Source organism: Mustela lutreola, chromosome X, assembly GCF_030435805.1.
Source record: "Mustela lutreola isolate mMusLut2 chromosome X, mMusLut2.pri, whole genome shotgun sequence".
NCBI lineage: Eukaryota > Metazoa > Chordata > Mammalia > Carnivora > Mustelidae > Mustela > Mustela lutreola.
In genome coordinates this window covers 53,548,494-53,573,099 of record NC_081308.1, presented here as the reverse complement: position 1 = coordinate 53,573,099, position 24,606 = coordinate 53,548,494, and the positions used below count along the sequence as shown (strand labels likewise).

The following is a 24,606-nucleotide window of genomic DNA, read 5'->3' as shown; positions in this document are numbered from 1 at the left end:
GACCGCAATGGTATTAAAAATCAGTAACAGAAGATAGCTGAAAAAGTCCAAAATACATGGAGATTAAATGACACACTTCTAAATGACAGGAGACCAGTCTCAACAAAATACAATGTAGCAAAATGTGTGGAATGCTGCTTAAAGGGAAAATACAGTACTGAATGCAAATATTAGAAAAAAAAAGATTAAAGTTAATAATCTAAGCTTCCATTTTAGGCAACAATGACAAATATCAAATCTAAGGTAAGGAGGGGCTCCTGGGTGGTTCAGTTGGTTAATCATCTGCCTTTGGCTCAGGACATGGTCCTAGGGTCCTGGGACAGAGCCCTGCATCAGAGCTTCCTGCTCAGGGAGGCTGCTTCTCCCTCTCTGATTCCTCCTGTCTGTATTCCCTCTCTCACTGACTCTCTCTGTGTCAAATAAAATCATAAAAAATAAACCCTAAAGGAAGTAGAAAAAAATAAAAATTAGAGCAGAAATCAATGTAATTAAAACCAGGAATTTTTTTTTTAAATCAATAAACCCCAAGTCTGTTTCTTTGAAAACATCAATAAAACAGATACACCCTTAGCCAGGCAAACAAAGAAAAAAAGGTAGAAGACATAAATTACTAATATCAGATGAAAGAAGGGAGGGCCACTGCTAACAATCTCAATCACTGTAAATTCAACCAAACATTTATGGAATACTACACAATTCTCTAAAATCTCTTCCAGAAAGTAAAACTACACGGAATACTTTCTAAATCATTCTAGGAGATCATTATTACCCTGACACCAAAACCAATACTACAAGAAAAGAAACTACAAACTAGTATCTCTCATGAACACAGACACAAAAATCTTCAACAAAAATTAGCAAATAAAAGCAAACACTATATTAAAAAATTATACACCAGGATCATGTAGGATTTATTCCAGGTATGCAACGTTAGAAAATGTTCAACATTAGAAAATCAATGTGATCCATCATATCAACAGAAAAAAAATCACATGATCATATCAATGAAGGGAGGAAAAAAAGCATTTAACAAAATCCACACCTCTTCATTATTAACCCTCAGGGAACTAGGAATAGGAGGACTTCCTCAACTTGATAAGAATGTCTCCAAAAATCCACAGCTAACATGATATTAATACTGAGAAAATAGAAGACAGGGAATCAAGGCAAGGATGTCCCTCCTACTACTACTATTCAATACTATACTGGAAGGCAAAACTAATGAAATAAGGTAAGAAAAGGAAACAAAAGGTATACAACCTGGGAAAGAATAAAACTTTGTTCACAGATGACATGACTGTCTACAGAAATTACAAAGACTTCACACCCCACACCTACACCCTCCTGAAACTAGTCAAGTGATTATAGCAAGATTGCATGATACACAGTTAAAATACAGAAGTCAATTGCTTTCCAATGATGTATCAGACAAAGGGCCAGTATTCAAAATTTATAAAGAATTTATTAAACTCAACATCCAAAAAACAAAAAAATCCAGTCAAGAAATGGACAGAAGATATGAACAGACCAAAGAAGACATCCAAATGGCCAACAGACACATGAAAAAGGGCTCCACATCACTCAGCATCAGGGAAATACAAATCAAAACCACAATGAGGGGCGCCTGGGTGGCTCAGTGGGTTAGGCCGCTGCCTTCAGCTCGGGTTATGATCTCAGGGTCCTGGGATCGAGTCCCGCATCGGGCTCTCTGCTCGGCAGGGAGCCTGCTTCCCTCTCTCTCTCTCTCTGCCTGCCTCTCCATCTACCTGTGATTTCTTTCTGTCAAATAAATAAATAAATAAATAAATAAATAAATAAATAAAACCACAATGAGACACCACCTTACATCAGTCAAAATGGCTAAAATTAACAAGTCAGGAAACAACAGATGTTGGCAAGGATGTGAAGAAAGGGGAATCCTCCTACACTGTTGGTGGGAACGCAACTCTGGAAAACAGTATGGATGCTCCTCAAAAAGTTAAAAATGTAACAACCAAACGACTTAGCAATTGCCCTATTAGATGTTTATCCAAAGTACACAAAGTGATTTGAAGGGGCAAAAGCACCCCAATGTTTATAGTCAAACTATAAGAGCCCAGATGTCCATCAACAGATGAATGGATAAAAAAGATGTGGTGTACACACACACACACATTACTCAGCCATCAAAAAGAACAAAATCTTGCCATTTGGAAGGAAATGGATGGAACTAGAGGAAGACAAATACCATATAGTTTCAGTCACATGTGGAACTTAAGAAACAACAGATGAATATAGGAGAAGAGAAGGAAAAATAGAAACAGACAGGGAGGCAAATCACAAGAAAGTTAACTACAGGAAACAAACTGAGGGTTACTGGAGAGGGGAAAGTTGGGGTAACTGGGTGAGGGGTATTAAAGAGGGCACTTGTTGCGATGAGCTCTGGGTGTTGTATGCAACCAATGAATCACGAAATTCTAACCATGAAACTAAAATTACACTCTATGTTAACGAGATTGAATTTTAATTAAAAAATTTAAAAAGTCAATTGCTTTCGTATATACCAGCAATGTACAAGTGGAATTTGAAGTTAAAAACACAAGACCATTTACATTAGCATACCAAAAAAAAATTAATACTTAGGTGCAAATCTAATGAAATATGCACAAGACCTATGTGAGAAAAAGTATAAAATTCTGATGAAAGACAACAAGCAAGGTAAGATGTGAAGTGGAAAGAAAGTCCATAATCTTGAGGAAGAACACTCAATACTGTTAAGAGGTCAGTTCTTCCCAAACTGATCGACAGACTCAATGCAATCCCAATCAAAATGCCAGGAAGTTATTCTGTGGATACCAACATGTTGACTCTAAAATTTGGATGGAAAACTGGAAAACCAAGAGTCCCAGAGTAGTCAACAAAATATTAAAGAGCGGGGAAAAAAAGGAAATTGAGGATTGCCACCACCCATCTCTAGACTTACTATTCAAGCTATAGTGATTAAGACAGAAGGTGCCTGGCAAAAGAGACAGGTGCTTGGAACAGAGTGGAGAGCCCAGAAAAACATCCACACACACAGGCAAAGGCAACTCAATGGCAAGGACAGTCTTCAACAAATGGAACCGAACAATGGGACATTGATAAGAAAAAACAAACAAATGAAAAGAATAAAAACAAACTTTTCACACCTTTCACAAAACCTAAACGTAAAATGCAAAACTTCTTAAAGATGACAGAAGAAAAAATGTAGGGATCCTTGGATTTGGCAATGATTTTTCAGATATAAAACCAAAAGCATGATCTACGAAAGAAAAAATTGATGAGAGGGACTTTGCTAAAATTAAACTTCTCTGTAAGACACTGTTAAGAGAATGAAAAGACGGGACACCTGGGTGGCTCAGTTGGTTAAGCAGCTGCCTTCGGCTCAGGTCATGCATGATCCCAGAGTCCTGGGATCGAGTCCCACATCGGGATCCTTGCTCCGCAGGGAGCCTGCTTCTCCCTCTGACTCTGCCTTCCACTCTGACTGCCTGTGCTCGCTCTCGCTCGCTCGCTCTCTGACAAATAAATAAATAAAATCTTAAAAAAAAAATAGAGAGAGAGAATGAAAAGACCAGTCACAGAGTAAATATCTGCAAAACACATCCATGGTAAAGGACTTAAAATAAGAAATATAATATAAAGAAGAACTAATTCCTATTCTCCTGAAACTGTTCCAAAAAATAGAAATGGAAGGAAAACTTCCAAACTCATTTTATGAGGCCAGCATCACCTTGATCCCCAAACCAGACAAGGATCCCATCAAAAAAGAGAGCTATAGACCAATATCCTTGATGAACACAGATGCGAAAATTCTCACCAAAATACTAGCCAATCGGATTCAACAGTACATTTAAAGGATTCTTCACCACGACCAAGTGGGATTTATTCCAGGGCTGCAAGGTTGGTTCCACATCTGCAAATCAGTCAATGTGATACAACACATCAATAAAAGAAAGAACCAGAACCATATGATACTCTCAATAGATGCTGAAAAAGCATTTGACAAAGTACAGCATCCCTTCCTGATCAAAACTCTTCAAAGTGTAGGGATAGAGGGCACATACCTCAATATCATCAAAGCCATCTATGAAAAACCCACCGCAAATATCATTCTCAATGGAGAAAAACTGAAAGCTTTTCCGCTAAGGTCAGGAACACGGCAGGGATGTCCATTATCACCACTGCTATTCAACATAGTACTAGAGGTCCTAGCCTCAGCAATCAGACAACAAAAGGAAATTAAAGGCATCCAAATCGGCAAAGAAGAAGTCAAATTATCACTCTTCGCAGATGATATGATACTCTATGTGGAAAACCCAAAAGACTCCACTCCAAAACTGCTAGAACTTATACAGGAATTCAGTAAAGTGTCAGGATATAAAATCAATGCACAGAAATCAGTTGCATTTCTTTACACCAACAGCAAGACAGAAGAAAGAGATATTAAGGAGTCAATCCCATTTACAATTGCATCCAAAACCATAAGATACCTAGGAATAAACCTAACCAAAGAGACACAGAATCTATACTCAGAAAACTATAAAGTACTCATGAAAGAAATTGAGGAAGACACAAAGAAATGGAAAAATGTTCCATGCTCCTGGATTGGAAGAATAAATATTGTGAAAATGTCTATGCTACCTAAAGCAATCTACACATTTAATGCAATTCCTATCAAAGTACCATCCATCTTTTTCAAAGAAATGGAACAAATAATGCTAAAATTTATATGGAACCAGAAAAGACCTCGAATAGCCAAAGGGATATTGAAAAAGAAAGCCAACGTTGGTGGCATCACAATTCCGGATTTCAAGCTCTATTACAAAGCTGTCATCATCAAGACAGCATGGTACTGGCACAAAAACAGACACATAGATCAATGGAACAGAATAGAGAGCCCAGAAATAGACCCTCAAATCTATGGTCAACTAATCTTCGACAAAGCAGGAAAGAATGTCCAATGGAAAAAAGACAGCCTCTTCAATAAATGGTGCTGGGAAAATTGGACAGCCACATGCAGAAAAATGAAATTGGACCATTTCCTTACACCACACACAAAAATAGACTCAAAATGGATGAAGGACCTCAATGTGCGAAAGGAATCCATCAAAATCCTTGAGGAGAACACGGGCAGCAACCTCTTCGACCTCTGCCGCAGCAACATCTTCCTAGGAACAACGCAAAAGGCAAGGGAAGCAAGGGCAAAAATGAACTATTGGGATTTCATCAAGATCAAAAGCTTTTGCACAGCAAAGGAAACAGTTAACAAAATCAAAAGACAACTGACAGAATGGGAGAAGATATTTGCAAACAACATATCAGATAAAGGACTAGTGTCCAGAATCTATAAAGAACTTAGCAAACTCAACACCCAAAGAATAAATAATCCAATCAAGAAATGGGCAGAGGACATGAACAGACATTTCTGCAAAGAAGACATCCAGATGGCCAACAGACACATGAAAAAGTGCTCCATATCACTCGGCATCAGGGAAATACAAATCAAAACCACAATGAGATATCACCTCACACCAGTCAGAATGGCTAAAATCAACAAGTCAGGAAATGACAGATGCTGGCGAGGATGCGGAGAAAGGGGAACCCTCCTACACTGTTGGTGGGAATGCAAGCTGGTGCAGCCACTCTGGAAAACAGTATGGAGGTTCCTCAAAATGTTGAAAATAGAACTGCCGTATGACCCAGCAATTGCACTATTGGGTATTTACCCTAAAGATACAAACGTAGTGATCCAAAGGGGCACGTGCACCCGAATGTTTATAGCAGCAATGTCCACAATAGCCAAACTATGGAAAGAACCTAGATGGCCATCAACAGATGAATGGATCAAGAAGATGTGGTATATATACACAATGGAATACTATGCAGCCATCAAAAGAAATGAAATCTTGCCATTTGCGACAACATGGATGGAACTAGAGCGTATCATGCTTAGCGAAATAAGTCAAGCAGAGAAAGACAACTATCATATGATCTCCCTGATAGGAGGAAGTTGTGATGCAACATGGGGGCTTAAGTGGGTAGGAGAAGAATCAATGAAACAAGATGGGATTGGGAGGGAGACAAACCATAAGTGACTCTTAATCTCACAAAACAAACTGAGGGTTGCTGGGGGGAGGGGGTTAGGGAGAAGGGGGTGGGACTATGGACATTGGGGAGGGTATGTGCTTTGGTGAGTGCTGTGAAGTGTGTAAACCTGGTGATTCACAGACCTGTACCCCTGGGGATAAAAATATATGTTTATAAAAAATAAAAAATTTATAAAAAAAAAAGAAATATAATATAAAGATGTCTTAGTAGCAACAAGAAATCAAACCTAATTTAAAAATGTGAAAAGAGCGGTGGCTTGGAAACCCAGTCAGTTAAGCATCTGCCTTTAGCTCAGGTCCTGGGACTGAACCCCACACTGGGCCCCCAGCTCAGCGAGGAGCCTGCTTTTTTCCCTCTCCCGCTGCCTGCTGCTACCTCTTCCTGTGCTTGTGCTGTTAATAAATAAATAGAATCTTTAAAAAAGAAAAAAAAGGATCTGAAAAGATGCTCAACTTTGTATGTCACTAAGAAATTGCAAATTTAAACAAGGTACTATTACATATCACGTAGAATATAAAAAATCCAAAGCACTAGTAATACCAAATGCTAGCAAGGATGTGGGACAACTGAACTCTCATTCACTGTTTGGTCAGAATGCAAAATGGGAGGCACTGTGTGAGACAGCTTGGCAGTTTCTCACAGAACTACACACATTCTCACTGTAAGATCAGTAATTGTGCTCCTTTGTATTTACCCAAAAGAGCTTAAAACTAGTGTCCACACAAAAACCTGCACACGGATGTTTACAGCAGCTTTATTCTCTGAAGTGCCAAAACTTGGAAGCAATCCAAATCTCCTTCAGTAGGTGAACAGGTACACTGTGCCACACCCACACAATGGATTATTCGACAATTAAAAGATGAATTATTAAGCCACAAGACTTCGAAGAACCTTAAATGCATATTGCTAAGTGAAAGACCAGTCTCAAAGGCTAAATACTATATGATTCCAACTCTATGGCATTCTGGAAAAGGTAAAAATTAACCAACATTTTAATTTTTATTTATTTTTTAGGTCATCTCTATACCCAATGTGGTGGCTAGAACTCACAACCCCGAGATCAAGAGTCAGATGCCCTAGCAACTAAGCCAGCCAGGTGCCAATGAAAGACCCGCGGATCCCCTTACCCAAGAATTCAACACTGCCACAGGATGCAAACAGCAAGAGGTTCTTTATTGTTACGCAGGCACCTGCGGGTGGTCAGCGCGCACCTGTGGGTGGTCAGCAGCTCCTGCTAGCTGAGCACACCTGGCTGGGGTGGTGCAGGATTTTTATAGACAGGTACAAACAAGTCCCGGATGGGACGGGGCCGATTGGCTGACAATTTGAACATTTGAAAAAAGGCATACTTGGTGTTAGCGGATTGGCCTTGGAAGAACCCCTCACGCGAAGAGAAAGGCGGGAAGGGGAAACAAAGAGGGGAAGTTTGACCTTATTGCTCAGCAGAAAGACATCCTGTCTACGTGACTATGCAGCCCCCCCCCCCCGTCTACGTGACCTACGTGACCATGCAGCCCCCTTGCCTATGTGACCATGCCTCGGCTATTAGGAGAAGGTATCTTGTTCAAACAGGAGACAAGTGTCATGCCCCAAAAGCCAAGCAGCCACAGAAAGGCAAAAGAGCAGCCACACTGAATTCAACCCTGGGGGAAGGGTCCCTTCACTGCAAGGGGAGGAGGGGCACTTCCACACAACAAAAGAGCAGTTAATTAGTTAACGAGGGGGGGGGTCTTTCATTCCCCCCTTTTTCTTCATCATGGATAGAATCTTATATCCATTTGTCCTTTTCTTGCACTAAGTGGGGTGCAAGGCGCCAGGTTTTGCTTTCTCCTCAGCCAGCCTCCTGCTCCTTCATTTCCCCCTGAACAATCTTGACCCTGAAATCTTTAAGGGGGTTGAAGGTGGAAGGTCTCATCTTCTGTAACTTCTTCGTGCTGAATAGGGGTGTAGAGCTGTCCCTACCTACTGGGGTCAATATTGATCAGGGTAGGAATGTATAAGGGAGTTAGGAAAGGTGGAGGCAGCTGAATCCAGCGCTGACAGTGAAGAGGCGTCCTCTCGCGCGACAAGGATCGTCTGTCGTGGTGTAGTCATTGTAGCAATGGAGTCTCGGCACCAAGTAGGGAAACAGTGAACAAAGCAACATATTAAAATTAATAAGGCAATAAGAATGAGAAGCCCGAAAGGGAGATTCGGCCATAGTCCTCCTTCAAATTAGGAACTTAACCATTTACTGAGAGAGAGAAGGATCTTGTAGGGCCTTAATCTGTGCATTTATATCCTTTATTAGTTCTGTGATACTTTTGTGATAGTCTGGGATATAAACACAACATTCTGTCTTGATAATTGCACATGTGCCACCCTGGGCTGCTGTCAGGACATCCAAGGCCATCCTATTTTGTAGGACTGCCTTGCATATCTGTGACACTTCGGTATTAAGCTGGGAGATGCTATTTAGTGAATCATTGAGTGCCTTTGTAGTATATTTATTAAGGGCTTCTACATGCCACCTGACATCCTCTAGTCCCGCAGATGGAACAAAGATGGATGCTAAGTGATCATACCATTTAAAAACAGATTGCGTCCATCTTTGTTTCAAGTTGGGGAGATTAGGTGGAGTTGTAATGGTTTTAGTAATGCGCCCATGGATCCAGGCAAATCCTAAAGTACAGCGACCTATCCACCCTAGAGGAAGCCAGGGCCACAGGTTGGTTCCACATATCCAGTGGGTTCCGTTTGGAGCTGGCCATCTGATGCCAGGTCGCCTTGCCCAATCAGTAGCAAACCAGTCAGTAGCCTGGAGTACTATTACTTGGGAACACATTTCTAAAGACAGCCATCCTAGATGTCGTGTGTTATTTGCCCAAGTATCATACATATGATTTCTTTGTTCCCAGCATAAAACTGTCTTCTGACTGAGCCATCCAATCGTGTGTGTAAGCCACAGATATGTATCCCAGATTTGATATATGCCATCCTTAGTATAGCGATAAGGAGGGTTTTGTAACTTAGGCCCTAGCCGGTGAGTATCATCTTGTGAGCCTGTAAAGCCAGTTAGAATTTTAATAGTTTGAGAATATGAAAAACTTTGATTATGTCCTGGTGAATCCCATGTTTTACTGATCATGGGCCAGGAAGAAACATTTTGATTAGTAATAGATTTATCCCGGAATGTGCTGCCTCCATCTACCATCTCTGAGATATAATTTTGTAGAGAATGCCAATCAGTGCCCTGTAAAGGAAAAACCCACCAGGGTAATCCAGATGTACTTGAAATAGGCAAACTTCCGCAGATCCAGCAATCTGTCTGATTATGCCGATATGGACCTTTCCATCTTGGATGTAAGTTTTCAGTTATATCTGACTTCCAATTTTTTAAGTAAACCATATCTCCGGGATTTACATGGGGTGGGCTTTCAGTTATAGTTAAATCAGGTTTGGGAAGAATACGATTAGTATACTCATTAAGTGACTTATGAATTAACCCAGCTTCCAGCGAATAATTTAGTAATGCATTATAATCTCCATCTAATAGCAGATCTACAGAAAGAAATGGTCTTCCATATATTAACTCAAAAGGGCTGAGTCCTATAGGTTGTTTTGAAGCAGTTCTCATCCTAAGAAGTCCTATTGGTAGGAGAGTAACCCAATTTTCCTGGGTTTCTAGACTAAGTTTAGTAAGATGACGTTTTAAAGTATGATTAGCTTTCTCCACCTTCCCGGAGGACTGTGGATGCCAGGCTGAATGTAAGAAATATTTAATTTTTAAGGCTTGAGCTATCTGCTGAGTTATCTGAGCAGTAAAAGAAGGACCATTATCACTTTGAAGAGATTGAGGAAGGCCAAATCTAGGGATAATTTCTCGCAATAAAACCTTAGTTACTTCTACGGCCCTTTCAGTTTTACATGGAAAGGCTTCAACCCATCCGGTGAAGGTATCAACAAATACTAATAGATATTTATAGCCTTTGCAAGGTGGCATTTGTGTGAAATCAAGTTGCCAGTCCTCTCCTGGATAGGATCCACGCCTCTGGACTGGTTTTAAGAGAGGTGGGGGGCGAGCCGCACCCTCCGGATTTACTTGGGCACAGATGCTACAGGATCGACACACTTGTTTTATTGTGGTTGTTAAATTCACTCCATCAAATATATTTTTGATTAAATGTTTTAAGGCGTCTTTGCCCAAATGAGTAGCCTGGTGCAAGCCCTGTATTATTTTCCATTGACTAATCTTAGGCATAAAGAATTTTCCCTCATCGTTAACAAGCCAGTCTTGTGCATTTTTAGTATACCCTCGCTCCTGAGCAATATGAATTTCTTGCTCTGAATAGACTGGAGTCATGGACTCCATTGGAGTCAAGACTGGTATAAGGCTTAATATCTGCTTACCCTTTGCTGCCTCTTTGGCTGCATGGTCTGCTAGATTGTTTCCTTTAGATTCCAAGGTCATATCCTTCTGATGTCCTTTGATGTGAATCACCGCTACCTCCTTAGGCAAGTGTACAGCCTCAAGAAGGGCTATGATCTCAGGACCATATTTGATTGGGGAGTTATGGCTTGATAGCAATCCCCTTTCCTTCCAAATAGCTCCATGGGCATGTAGTACCAGGAAGGCATATTTGGAGTCAGTATAAATGTTAATTCTTAGGCTTTGGCAATTGCAAAGTGCTAGTGAGCACTATGGCATACCTAGCTTATCTTATTTTTTCTATGAAAACTACTGTTAACAGAAATCCAACTGTCATTCGTATTTTTAACAGGGGCATCTTAAATCTGGACCAATAGAGTAAGCAAGATCAATAACCTCTGAACATTTTTGCTCTATAGAGAAAGAAGTACAGTGGTCAGGTTCAGGCATACAGGTAACTAAGTTTAAAGTTTGACAAGTTTTAAGTATTAATTCTGGCATATCTATAAGTATAGTCCAATACTTAATTAGTTGGTTTCTATCATCCACTGATTGCCTTTGAATTCTAAGACAAATCTGGACCTGATGTGAAGTCATTACAGTCAGGGACTGTCCCATAGTGAGCTTTGAGGCTCCTTTTATGAGGGCTGTTCTATGCTTAGCTAAAGCATCTATTTGCAATTGCACCTCAACAGAGGTGGCCTCTAGGATAAATATGACTAAGGGATGAAACCAATAAGAAGACCTTTGAGTGGTCCAGCCTTAACAATATCCTGATTACAGAGGATCATTGGCAAGTGAGAAAACTTGTCAAGAGATAAGGGGAGTTCCCCATGCATCATTCAATCCACTCATAAAGAAAATGGGGTCATCCACGGTGCCTCCAAGTCCATAGTTAATCCTATGGAGTGTGACAGGTTGGCTTTTAGGCAATTTCATTATCCCCGCCACACACAAGGTGTTAGTTAAGTTAAATAATTGTAGGGAATTAATCCCATTTTCCAGTTGTTTAATCATGTGCCGTGGGGTCTGCGAATATCCCCACAAAACAGTAAGATCGACGAAAGGAGCTATTGTACAACTTCTCTGAAGTTTACCTCAAATTGTTTAGCTTAGGTAAACAAACATTTAAAGACAATCAAATCTAGAATTTAACATCCATAAAGGTGTGTTACTAAAACATAATTTTTCTCTCTAAAATAACCCTCAATTACAGAGATAGCCAAATCAGGACTAATTCACTTGTGAAACAAGTCCAGTTTTAACAAACTTGGCCTAATTATTTAGATAAGCTCAGCAAGAACCATTGAGTGTGATCAATAGATCTTTTAGCATCTGCTTTGCTGGAACTTTTTATAAGGAATCTCTAGGTTAAACTTTTAGTAGCCTCTCCGGGCCAGAAGCCAAGCCCTGTACTTGCCATCAGGCATGCCTGCAATACCTGTTGATTTGGGCGAATTCCTCTTCTGAGACTGCACCTACCAAGGAGTGACATTCTTTACTCACCTGGTGAGGCTGCTGGGAACTCTGTAAGCAAGGTATCAGGCCAACAGTCCCAAGGGGCTTTATGGCTCCAGGTTTCATAAAGTCAACCTTAGTTCCTTTAAACTGTCTGGTCATATCTGAGTCTTTTCAAATATGACATCCCAGTCAAAGCCTTTGTAAAATAATCAGTTTCCAATGGTGTCCTGTTACAAGGAGAACAGATTCTTATTGAACTTATGCAAATGACTGATTGCCATGGAAGAATGCTTCCTGAGACCTTTTGGTTTCAGAGAGTTCATATAGAGAGAAAAGCTTGAATGCTTTGAGCACTTTTACAAATGAGCACTTATACAACTCTATAAGTTACAGATAACTAGGAGGAAGTATCCCTAGTCTGGAAGAGCGAACATTATAGAGAACCAGCAATGTTTAAAGTAAGACAAAACATTAAGAGACACAACATTATAATCTTTTAGTTCATTTAGTCCCATGTTACTAAATCTGGTGAATGCGGCTTTAGTCAGTTTTGGAAATTCTTACCCATTTCAGTTTTAGGATTTTCAAGTATATCAAATATCTGTATTTGTCCTGAAAGTCCTTTATAGGAATCTCCTTGAAGATAAAACTCATTTTACAAGAAAATTAAAACAATTATAAATGACAAAAACTCAGAATGGATATGGTTAGAGCTAAAGAGACACGGGAGTTTACAATTTAGCTGCAAGGAAATCAGGTTATTTCTGTGATACATAACATTTCCATAATTACAGTATCAAGCGATGATCTCTCAAAACATTAAAACTTTAAGAAGTGCATAGAATCTCTAGAATAGTTATAGCATTTTCCCAAATGTAATCCAAGGTTTATCATTGGTTCAGTAGTACTTCATGAGCAACTTCATATACCAAGGAAAAGCCTGAGTTAAAGAGATTTACAATTTAAATCCTGTCAACATTTCCTAAAATCTTAGAAAGTGTTGAAGCACATGCCTAAATATAACTAGGGATGTTAAACACCTGATAAACAAAACATAGAAACTGGTTTTTCTGGGAAGGCAAAGAGAAAACCATTTACATTTTCTTAACAGCAGATCAATTGATCTAAGTAAACATTGTCCTTTTGAACAGAGACAATTTCAGTCTTGTACCAATGTACCTTTAAAACCCATTCATTTCAATCTTAGTTCATTCTTGATCATAGCTAAAATTCCTTTTCTTCAGATTTCCCTTCACAAACCTTCTACAACTTTCCTTTGCATTCAGGTTTTGTCCCAAGCCATTTCCTTCCAAACAACCATCTCATTTAGGACAAAATTATTTTCCCTTACCTTCAACAAAATGTATTCCCATTCCTTAAATCTTTCTTACATATCTCCTACTTTCCTACATACAGTTTCCCTTTATTTCCATCAGTCTTAGTTACACTAAGCAGAACTTTGTATTCTTAGAAACACCTTTAGTTATTAACCAATTGTGAACTGTTACAACAGAATTCTTCAGGTGGCAATTTATCAATCAGTTAAGTGGCAAACAAGTTTACCAACAGATTTAAATACTCTTAGTTTCCTTGCAGTAAGAAGTCAAAAGCACAAACCTACATCCAGTAATTAACGACTTAGCTTTATATGCTGTTTGGTTAAGATATAGATGTCCACAATTTAATTCCATTGTCATCCAAGCAAAACTTTAAAACTTTCAGGTTACCAAAGACTTTTAAAGTTACTTCAGCAATTACCCATTAGAACTTTGAGACAATTAACCATCAGTTTAGTCATTTCTTTGCTAACATATTTTAATAACACAAGCTTATCTGACCTTCAGTAAACTTTGATAGAATAAAAGTTTCACATTTACTGCTGTAACTTCAAAGACACATCTTATCTTAATTAAACCAACAAACTCAACTTAGTTCCAACTCTGATTTATGTTCCACCTGGACCCACTCCACTTTGAATGTTTACGTTTACCTGAGACATGCGTGGGAAGATCTGGAGTGGGGAGGTGTTAGGTCCAGGAGGTGTTGTTCTTGCTCTTTGACAGTGAAGAGAGAAGGAGCTGTGGTGCATGATCTAGAGGCCAGTCATGCAGGCTGCACACACGTTGGTACAGAAACACGTAAGGGGAAAACAGAAGACACAAAGTGCCGCCAGGAGGCAGAGAAAAGATTCCTGGTTTTAGAGCTCATAAAGCCCAACAGAGGAGCAGACACCATGTTTTCCCCTCAGCCAGGGGGGAGGGGTTAGGCAGTCCAAGTCAGGCCAGAGAACACAGGGAAACTTCCCCGAAACAAAGAGAGTTTCGGCAGCTGCTTGGGAATATTCCTTATAGTCTCTGTCTTGAGTTAGACTAACCCCAGTTGGCTCCAGTTAACCTTAATCAAGGGAAACACAAAGGGCGACGAGAAAGACACATAAAACAATTAACAAGCCGGCAAAGGAAAACGCTGCGTGATTTCGGTGCAACACCGAAAGTACAGATTCAGAAGGCCGCGAGGAACTGCAAGTTTCCTCTGAGGCCTACAGACAGACGTATCCCTCGGATACTTGTGGGGCCCCAAAAAACCGGGCCCCTCTGATCCCTGGGGCGTCCCCCAGGGTGGCAGGGGAGAAGTCCGAGTTCGTCAACTCCTTCTCAAGCTGCCCAGAATACAGAGCTACTACGCGTAGTAGTACAGTCCTATACAGGCGTATAGGCAGGACAGAGGACAAACAAGAACACGAGACAGGAGACAAGAACACAGTTATTAAAATTTAAATGCTGGCCAGCTTACCTCCCAGTGGGAGTCGGTTGGATCCTTGGGCAGGAGTCCAATGATCTCCGTGGGACCTCCAAATGAAAGACCCGCGGATCCCCTTACCCAAGAATTCAACACTGCCACAGGATGCAAACAGCAAGAGGTTCTTTATTGTAGCGCAGGCGCCTGCGGGTGGTTAGCAGCTCCTGCTAGCTGAGCACACCTGGCTGGGGTGGTGCAGGATTTTTATAGACAGGTACAAACAAGTCCCGGATGGGACGGGGCCGATTGGCTGACAATTTGAACATTTGAAAAAAGGCATACTTGGTGTTAGCGGATTGGCCTTGGAAGACCCCCTCGCGCGAAGAAAAAGGCTGGAAGGGGAAACAAAGAGGGGAAGTTTGACCTTATTACTCAGCAGAAAGACATCCTGTCTACGTGACTATGCAGCCCCCCCCCCCCGTCTACGTGACCTACGTGACCATGCAGCCCCCTTGCCTATGTGACCATGCCTCGGCTATTAGGAGAAGGTATCTTGTTCAAACAGGAGACAAGTGTCATGCCCCAAAAGCCAAGCAGCCACAGAAAGGCAAAAGAGCAGCCACACTGAATTCAACCCTGGGGGAAGGGTCCCTTCACTGCAAGGGGAGGAGGGGCACTTCCACACAACAAAAGAGCAGTTAATTAGTTAACGACGGGGGGGGGGGGGGGGGTCTTTCAACTCTGAAAAGGTAAAAGCCTAGACAGTAAAAAGATCCTGGGCTGAGGGGTGAGGGAGGAGGGTGCAGAGAGAGGAGAAGAAACAAAAAGATGAGGAACAGGGGTTTTCAAGGCAATGAAACTAGGCTGTAAGATACCAACAGTAGGTAAATAACATTATACATTTTTCAAAACCCACAGAACTATAGAAAGAGGAGTGAACCTTAATGTAAACCATGGATTTTAATTAATACTGTATCAATGCTGGTGGTTCATCAGTTGTAACACATGTACCACAACAATGTAATACATTAATAATAGGAGATAGTGAAGTTAGAAGAAAAATAACTTCTCTTTGTACTCAGGGGTATTTCCTATCTGAACCCAGTTAAAGTACAAATCCCCCAAAAGGCCAGAAGTTGGGAGATCACAAGAGGTGTTGAAACACAGGCAAATAAATGAGCAAACCAGACAAGCTGCAGGTAATTAAGAACCATTAACCATAACAGAAGCAGTGACATCACTCAAAATTAAAACCAAGTAGAGTTTAAAAGTTTAGCTACTTTACTAACTAGCTGCAATCAGGGATGGCAAACAAAGACTAATTCAAAGTAACCTGGGAATTAATCATTTAAAACTTACCAATAATCTGAAATTAGTAGCTTTAATGCTATGAAAATTACATGGAATGTGGAAAGATTGAAGTTCTCTAAGCTGCCAAGAAGTAAAACACTCCTTCCCAGATACATGGACTTATAAAATCACTATATACTATCTCCACGAGAAGCAGAATCCCCCAGAACCATCACTCTGTAATGATGAGAAGTACTAAGAGGGCATATGAAATTTATGAGCTCTGCCCTGAAACATGTCCCATTTCATCGAGACAAAAAACCAAAATAGTTAAGCACTAATCTGCACACTACATAGGGGTTGAAAGACATAGAAAGTTTGTGTGAGCTCACGTATGTGTGTATTTCCAACCATTCTTGAAAACAATGGACAACAGAGATGAATAAATGTCCCTGTATATCCCATAAATATTCCTCAAATATTTATCATGCAACTCCAGCTCTGCTCTAAGACCTGGGGACACAGTCATGAAAAGAAAAGACAAGGTCTCTGCTTTTAAGGAGCAGATATTCTAATGCAGAAATGAGAAAATAAATATGTAAACAAACATTATATTAATGAACAGTGATCAAATAGTGCTTAATGAATAGTGATCACAGCTAAAAAGAAATGAGGACACAGTAAAGGTCTGAGTGACAAATGGGATGTATTTAAACTTGGATGAACCCGGAAATATAGAACAATGAGTTGAGATCCAAATGACACAAAGGAGCTAGCCACAGGAAGTGTGGGAAGAGTGTTCCCGCCCAAGGTATCAGCATGTATACAAAAATGTCCTTGGAGCTCCTCCCTCCAGCCCCTGCTCTCAAATCTCTGCCCCAGCTAGGTGGGGACATAATCTAGGACTTGTGTCTCCCAAAACTCATTCTAAATGTTTGTTCAGTGACTAAATTATTCAAGCTTGAGAAATTAAAAACATATGCTAACAAGATCTTCCCACCATCTACAGAGAGATCATCTTAAAAGCATCATGAAATAGTAACACTAAAATTCTAAAAAACTTCTGTTCTAACATTTTAATCAATTTTATATCAAACTCCTTTGTTGAATTTATATACCCATTTGACATATTTATGAAGAGACAAAAAAAAAAAAAACCCTACATTCCGTAAATGTATTTATCCATCTAACAAATATTTGAGTACCTAATTACACTCTGTTCCAGCTGATTTCTTCTCTTTATCTCTTTTTTCCCCTCAATTTAACACCAATCATAAATTATGTAGGCTTTTAGTTCGCTTTTCAAAATTAATTTCTTGAGCTATTTAAAGGAATTATCCAGTGCTAGAGTTCTCAACACTGGTCACACATTACAATCACTTAAGGAACTTTTTTTTTTTAAGATTTTATTTATTTATTTGACACAGAGAGAGAGATCACAAGTAGGCAGAGAGGGAGGGAATCATGCTCCATGCTGAGCAGAGTGTCCCATGCAGGGCTCGATCCCAGGACCCTGAGACCATGACCTGAGCTGAAGGCAGAAGCTTAACTCTCTGAGCCACTAAGGCACCCCCTCACCTGAGGAACTTAAAAACAAAAAGCCCAAAGGGCACCTGGCTCGTTCAGTCACTGGAGCGTGCAGGTCTTGATCTCAGGGTTGTGGGTTCAAGTCCCCTGTTGGGTGTAGAGATTACTTTAAAAAAAAAAAAAAGAAAAAGCCCAAGCCCAAGTTTGTGATTAATTTGTTTAAATGTTTCAAGAAATTTGATGCTAAATGTTGTAAAACTAGTTAAATAACAAAAAGATATATTTACATAATACTTCTTGCTCTCAAATTTTGAACAAAGAACTTACTAATAATCAATAACTTAGTAGGCCAACATTTTATTTAAATAAGTTTTATGGTACTACACAGAATGAATTATAAAATCAAAAGCAAGGAGAAATGGGCATGGTGTGAACATGGGGAAGCAAGAGAAAGCAAGCAAGTATGTGACCGGGAAGCGAATGCTTAGCTCTGAGATCCTTCTCCGAGAGAAGGACAGATTAAAACCTAAAAAGAAAGAAAAGAAGGATCCCATGCACTCAAGGAAAGAGAAGTCCCCCAACACCCCTCCTGCTTTTTCCAATATAAACACACAGCTGGGCCGACTTACCACATCCTGGTTGGTACCGACTTTATCAACTTTTCTATTTAGGCCAAACTTGACCGGTCAATGATGGACGGGCTGTGTGCCAAGTGTACCAGTTGTACAACTGACTGTGTAATGGCTGAAACCGGGGTGAAAGTATCAAGAGGCTCTAAGGATTGCGAAAGAGCCAAGATTCAAACAATTACCACGTACACAAAAGACAAACTATGCAGATGACTGCTCAGTACGGAAGCAATTCAGAGTGTTACACTGTGGCATCAGCTGACCCAGACCCAGAAGATTGCTGGAGTTCCCATCATGGACATCTCTAACCATATAGACGACACTGAGCGAATGTCAGATGATGACAGAGCCCCTCACTCCTATGTCTTAATAGAGTTCCTCAGCTCTCCTTTACCAACTTTTCCTGTTGCCAGTTCATACAAGCAATTCTCCTTACCCAGTTCCTCTGTTCTGAGCTATGGCTAAAGACACTCACTTTTTTATGTTTTGAAACTGATTATCTTGTACCATTTTACTTTTTGTTGCATCTTTTTATAAATCAGATGACCGCTCACAAGACAAAAAAATAATAATAATAATAATAATGGAAAGGAAAGATCAAAAGGGAGGACAACAACAACAGAAAAAACAGTTCTTTTTTGCCGGGAACCCTTCTTACAAGTGCCAATCAGATAAACTTTATCTGATGTTACATCGTCACAACTCCTCTATCATCAGGGAAAGTAGTTCACATAAGAAAATTTCTCTATAAAATGAGTTGCAGGCTTACATTCCATATTTGGCTAATTAGAATTTCATTAAGATATCTGTCTCAAACTGATGCGGAAGAGAATGGAATCTTGTCATCAAGCCGTGACATCGAACTAAGAACCCACAGGGTAAGGACTCAGCTCCTGTGATACGAAGACGGCTCCTGGGGATGGGCGAGCCTGGGCAACAGTGGCTGACCTGCGGGCCTGCGGCTATCTGCTGTCTGTCACTCTTCCCTCTTCCTCCTCTGTCAGCTGCTATCCCCAGCCACCTCAAAGTCCACCTCAAACAGCCATCACTTCCCTCTGGTCCCGTTTACCGTAGCTAAGCTCCAGGCCAGGCATCCAGATCACCAGCCCTGTGGGAACTTCTTCTAAGGTAAGAGGTGGCCCTATTGGTGAAATGCAGGTGCCAAGGCATGCGGACATTGTGCCATCTTCTGCGCTATTCTTAATGTTCTGATTGTCCCACTTCCCTCAGTTCCCACCTGTGGCCTCTGGAAAGGAACATATTACAGTAGGATTTCCAAGGACTGATGTGTGGGGGTCAGGAGATCTGGCCTGTGATTGGCCCCAACTAGCTGTGTGGCTTTAAAGGAAGTCATCACACCTCAGGCCTCAGTTTCCTTATCTGCAAGCCAGGTTGGACGAGTCTTTTCAGAGGATCTGGCAAAGATCACATAGATAAGCACCACCTCATTATACTAACAAGCAAACAGAAGGCCGGAGGCGAGTGATTTGCCCCAAGTCAGACATAAGCAGGCAGAGAGCAGAGCCGAGGATGGGACCCACATCTGCAGGTCACAGCTAATCAGCCAGCACAGTACAAACAGATCTGAGCAGCTGCTCATTCTTCCCCTTTTCCGTTTTGTCCATCAGAATGCATGCTCCCTGCAAACAAGGACACACATGACCTGCTTCCTGTCTCAAAATTCCCAGTTCACCCAATTAGAATGGGGAGGAGCCTCAAGGACTTATCCCCCCCACCCACACACACGGTTCTTTTACCTATGGAACATGAGGGTACATACATTCACCATCCAGAGGGCTCCTGCCTTTACTTCTCATGGAAAAGGTCATCATGTGCCTACCTGGGGTGCCAACGAAGCCACAGGTTCCAGAGAGGAACTGACACAGAGAAGTTCGAAGGAGGCAGACTGGCTCAGCGCAGAAACAAACTGTCTACCAAGGAAAACTACCCCATGGGGGACTGATTCTCTTTGAAATACGTTCGAGTGCGTGGGAAAATGGTTTTTCAAGAGCCGGTGGATTGACCAGTCACCTGGTACATACAAGATCACATCCGCATTCTGACAAGAGTGGCTAGCCTGCAGTGTAGACCAGGGGTCAGAAAGACAAGGAAGGCACATGGAGACTGGGTGAGAAGCTTCTACGGTGTGATGGCAAGGGCGCACTGCAAAGGTATGAGAAGAGATGGAAAGAAGTATATGGGTTCAAGAGGTTTAGGAAGCGAAATCCACAGGACTTGGTGTGACAGACTAGATTTTGGAAAGGTGACAGAGTAGGAGTTGACTTCTGGTTTCCCGACTCCAGGCTAAACGGATGAAGTGTTTACCGAGAGAGGCAATAGAATAAGAAAGGTGGCTTTTAGTGGAGGAGGTGCTCATGAATTCCGTCTTGAACCTGATGAGTCTGAGGGGCCACAGACACATCCGAGAAGAAAGGTCAGCAAGTCCGATACACAGAACTGGTGCTCAGGAGGCGTGTGGGCCAGAGACAGGAATCTACCTTACCTGCTGATAGGTGGTCATGAAGCTGCACAAAAGGTCATCTAGGGAAAGAAAGCAACACGGGGCTGAGCCCATAATGAGCATTCAGTGGCTACCAGGAGCATGACTTTGCACAGGAGACACATCAGAGAGGTCGAAGAAAGACAGGAAGCAATGCAGAGCATTTGGTCTACTGCGATGTCGAGTAAGGAGACAGAGAAAGGTCAGGTGCGCTGACTTAGAAACAGTTTTGGTAAGAACTCTTTAGTGGAATGACAGGGCCTGAAGGGTGGAAGGTGGGAAAGTCAAGTCAACCCCTGAGCACTGGCTGTGATGTGCGACACTGACAGGGCAATACCTAGAGGTGGGGCATTCAAGTGGGAGAGGATCAAACAGGAGCACGTGATGGGAAGGAGTGCAGGGGAGAGGATCCTCGCAGGCTCCTGGAAGGGCGGGAGGGCATGGACTCCGAGCCAGAGTGGAGACTGAACCCGAGGAGGAAGGAGAGCCCCTTCCCGTACCAGGCGAGGAGGAGAAGGGGACAAATACAAGAATGGGATCATGATCAGCAGGATGGAGGAGGTCCCGTGGGATGGCTGCTAATTTTTCTGTACGACTGGAGATGAAGTCATATGTTGAGATGGAAGAGGAAGGCTACATGTGATGTCAATAGCACACCCATGTAAATGGTCTAATTTATCTGTTATGCCACTTTCTCCCCCTACTACCAATACCTTATGTCCTGCTCATCTATTAGTTGGCTGTCAACCCAAAGGATTTTCGTATTTCTAAGCCGACAAAGTATGATGTTGCCAGTGCCTCTGCCCCAGGTGACCCTTCCCCATCTGCCATTCCTGCACTTTGATCACCTACCTCTTTTGCATACCTTTCCCGTTCTATTTCTCATTAGATCTCATAAACATGACTTTTTTTTAAAGATTTTATTTATTTATTTGACAGAGAGAAATCACAAGTAGATGGAGAGGCAGGCAGAGAGAGAGAGAGAGAGAGAGGGAAGCAGGCTCCCTGCTGAGCAGAGAGCCCGATGCGGGACTCGATCCCAGGACCCTGAGATCATGACCTGAGCCGAAGGCAGAGGCTTAACCCACTGAGCCACCCAGGCGCCCCTAAACATGACTTTTTAAGTAGTCTCCTGCCACCAGTCCACTCGAACTCAACAGATATGACCATGCAACTTCCTGCTGTAAACCTGACTGCAGCTCTACCGTGAAGACTGCATCAATGTGGACCCCTCAATGTATGCAGTGTCCAAGGTGCAACCCGCAGCCCCACCCCATCTCCCTTTCTACCATCCCAGTCTCATTCCAAAATGTGCCAAACAAGACACCTATGTAGAAATACAACCCCGACAGCAAGCTCTCCACTCATTTCTGCCTCGCAACTGTAACTTAACAAAACATCTCTCTGACGGAAACACAGATTGCAAATAACCTTTATCTCCAGCTCCCACATAGAAGATCAATACCACTTTACACAGAACAGCTGTTCCATGTATTTTTCTTCTATGTATGAAGGGGTCACGTTCATTAACACTACAAATTGTACATTATATTCAGAAATTTCAGAGCCTTGAAAGAATATGGAATTGCTGGCATTCTAGCCACTTTCCCAGTTTGCTCTCTCCCTACCTCTAAGTCCTACTTTAGAACTGCTATTTTGAGATTTCTATTTTCCGAAGCTGCTTTGACCAAAGGCATTCTGTCAGCTCAGAGTGAGAAAGATGGCGGGGCGAGGAAGTGTGAGAAAATGCTAGTGTTAGGCCCAAAGAAAGCCTGACGAAGTCCAAAGACAGACAAGCTAAAGAGACTTCCGTGCTTTGAGATTCTTTAAGTCTGTGTGTGTGCTTTTCTTCTTCCAATGACCTCTCTCCTCATCACGTGTCCTTCGTTAAAAAAAGGTTTCTGGATCAGAGAATTCACTCTGTGCTCTCCTTCAGACACTCCATTCAATTTACACCTTTTATTACAGTGGCTTAACATCACCATACAAGAACAAGAGTACAATATACCTTCATCTAGACATCCCTACATATTAAAAATGATATGGCCACACCGCAGAGGATCCAGACATAAGCACTTTTAAAACCAGAGTTTGGGAGATGTGATCTGAATGCAAGTATCAAAAAGGAACTAGCTGGTTAACCCAAAAAAGAAAAAAACATATTATGACTTGAAGCCATAAAAAAGTAAGAAATTCAAACTCTTTTCAGAATTTTAGGTACCGGCAGAGCCAAAACTTTTTAACACTGAACCCAGCTACTAAATCCCAATCCTTAGAAATTAAACATATACGTTTTGATAGTTTAAGTACAGACCCAGAGGGATACAGAAAACAGATAAAGCTCCTCCTGGCTCTGATTCAAACCTTGGCACATTTTCAAGGCTATGTCTGATGAACCTTTCCTGTCAGTAAAGTCTTTTCAGTTTAAATTTCTATTCTGTAAGTTTATGTCCTACAGTTATCTGCTGCCAGCTTCAGGCTGACCTCACCAAGAGAAGTAGGGCAACTTTAGAAAAGGAGCTTGGTATGCTTTGTAGTACTGGACCAGAACCAGTAAGGACAGTACAGTCTTTCAGATTTCTCATTCCGGGAGCTTAAGACGAAAGTCAGGCATAAACGTTAGGTTAAGTGCCTTTTTGACCCGATTTCTGGTAAGTACGTGCGTTCAGAGATGTGTTCAACGCACAGTCGCTGAGCTTCTAGGCACAAGGCACTGGGAGACTTCTGTCAGGCCGGGGGAGCGGCGGTCTGACTGTGCCGCACGGTACCAGAGGCGGATCCTACGGGTCCGGGGCTTTTACGTTTAGCTCAAAACCACTTGCCCTGAACGTTCAGGCCTTTTCATTCAATGTGTACGATTTCACAGGAGTGCTTTCTTCAGGCTGCACCTAGCCCACCCGAGGCCAAGAGACTCACTGCGAAGTGCAGTGAGGTCCCGGCCGAGGACCCCTCCGGGGCGGGGACGGCCCAGGAAGCCCGCAGGAGAAGCCCGAGGAGAGGCCCCGGAGGGCCAAGGAGGGCAGGCCACACACGGCCCGGCTCCGGGGAGCAGAGACCAGGCGCGCACCTTCATGAACTCGTCCTTGTCGAAGCAGAGCGTGTCCGGCCCCTTGGGCAGGTTCATCCTACTTCTCTCCATCCCGCCGGCCGCCGCCTCTCAGCACCAACACTCCAGCGAGAAGGAAAGGTAGGAGGCTGCGCTCCCCAACGCTATGGGTGAAGCCACGGCGTTTCCACCTCACAGAAGGCACCGCTTCCTCCAACATGGCAGCGCCCTCGCCGCGGCCAATGAAAGAGGACGCCGCAGGCGCGCCTCCGCCTGCCTCCACCAAGAGAGGAGCCCGGACCGATGCCGCCGAGCCAGCAGGTGATCCAGCCCCGTGTGGCGGAGGGCGACACTACAACCCCGAGTACGTTTCTTCGGAACAGTCCTGTCGCCTGTGCGGCCGGGTGAGCGGGAGAGGGGAGGGCGGGGAGGGTCATGGGCGCTCCCTCCCCACCTCGCCGTTTCCCTCGGAAAACCGGCCTGCGAGCCTCTTCCAGGACCTTCTCCCGAGATTGTCCCGCGGGAAGCATAGCTGTGGCGGGATGCTGGCCCTTTACTTCTGCGGCCGGTTGTCCAGAGTGGGGGGCGCATCCCGGTGTCAGGCCTCCGGTCCCCCGGCGCCGCCGCTGCAGCCGCCTGGGCGCGGAGGCCTCTGTGGGAACCCGGCTTCCGCCCTTAGCCCCGGCACCCACCCGCGAGCGTGGCTTCTCCCCCGCTGAGCTTGGCTCCAGCGATCTGTAGGGAGGAAGGTGGTCAGCTGGCAGCCTCAGGTCGTCTGGGCAGCTCCCAGCTCCACTTCGGCTCAGCTGCGGGGCGGCCACAAGTTTGGGTTCTCAGAGCTCTTAAAGAATCACCTCGCTACCGGCAGACAAAACGC

General features: G+C 42.7%; 1 protein-coding gene across 1 annotated transcript in view; it reads right to left on the bottom strand.

Annotated features, from left to right (window-relative positions):
- Window positions 1-23,976, bottom strand: part of LOC131821499 (conserved oligomeric Golgi complex subunit 2-like) — a 32,673-nt gene extending 8,697 nt beyond the window's left edge. Inside the window, exon 1 of the mRNA XM_059157650.1 lies at window positions 23,751-23,976. Coding sequence (XP_059013633.1) covers window positions 23,751-23,822 — 72 coding nt within the window. The 5' untranslated portion in view covers window positions 23,823-23,976. The remainder of the gene's footprint in view (window positions 1-23,750) is intronic.
- Window positions 23,977-24,606: the final 630 nt, after the last annotated feature.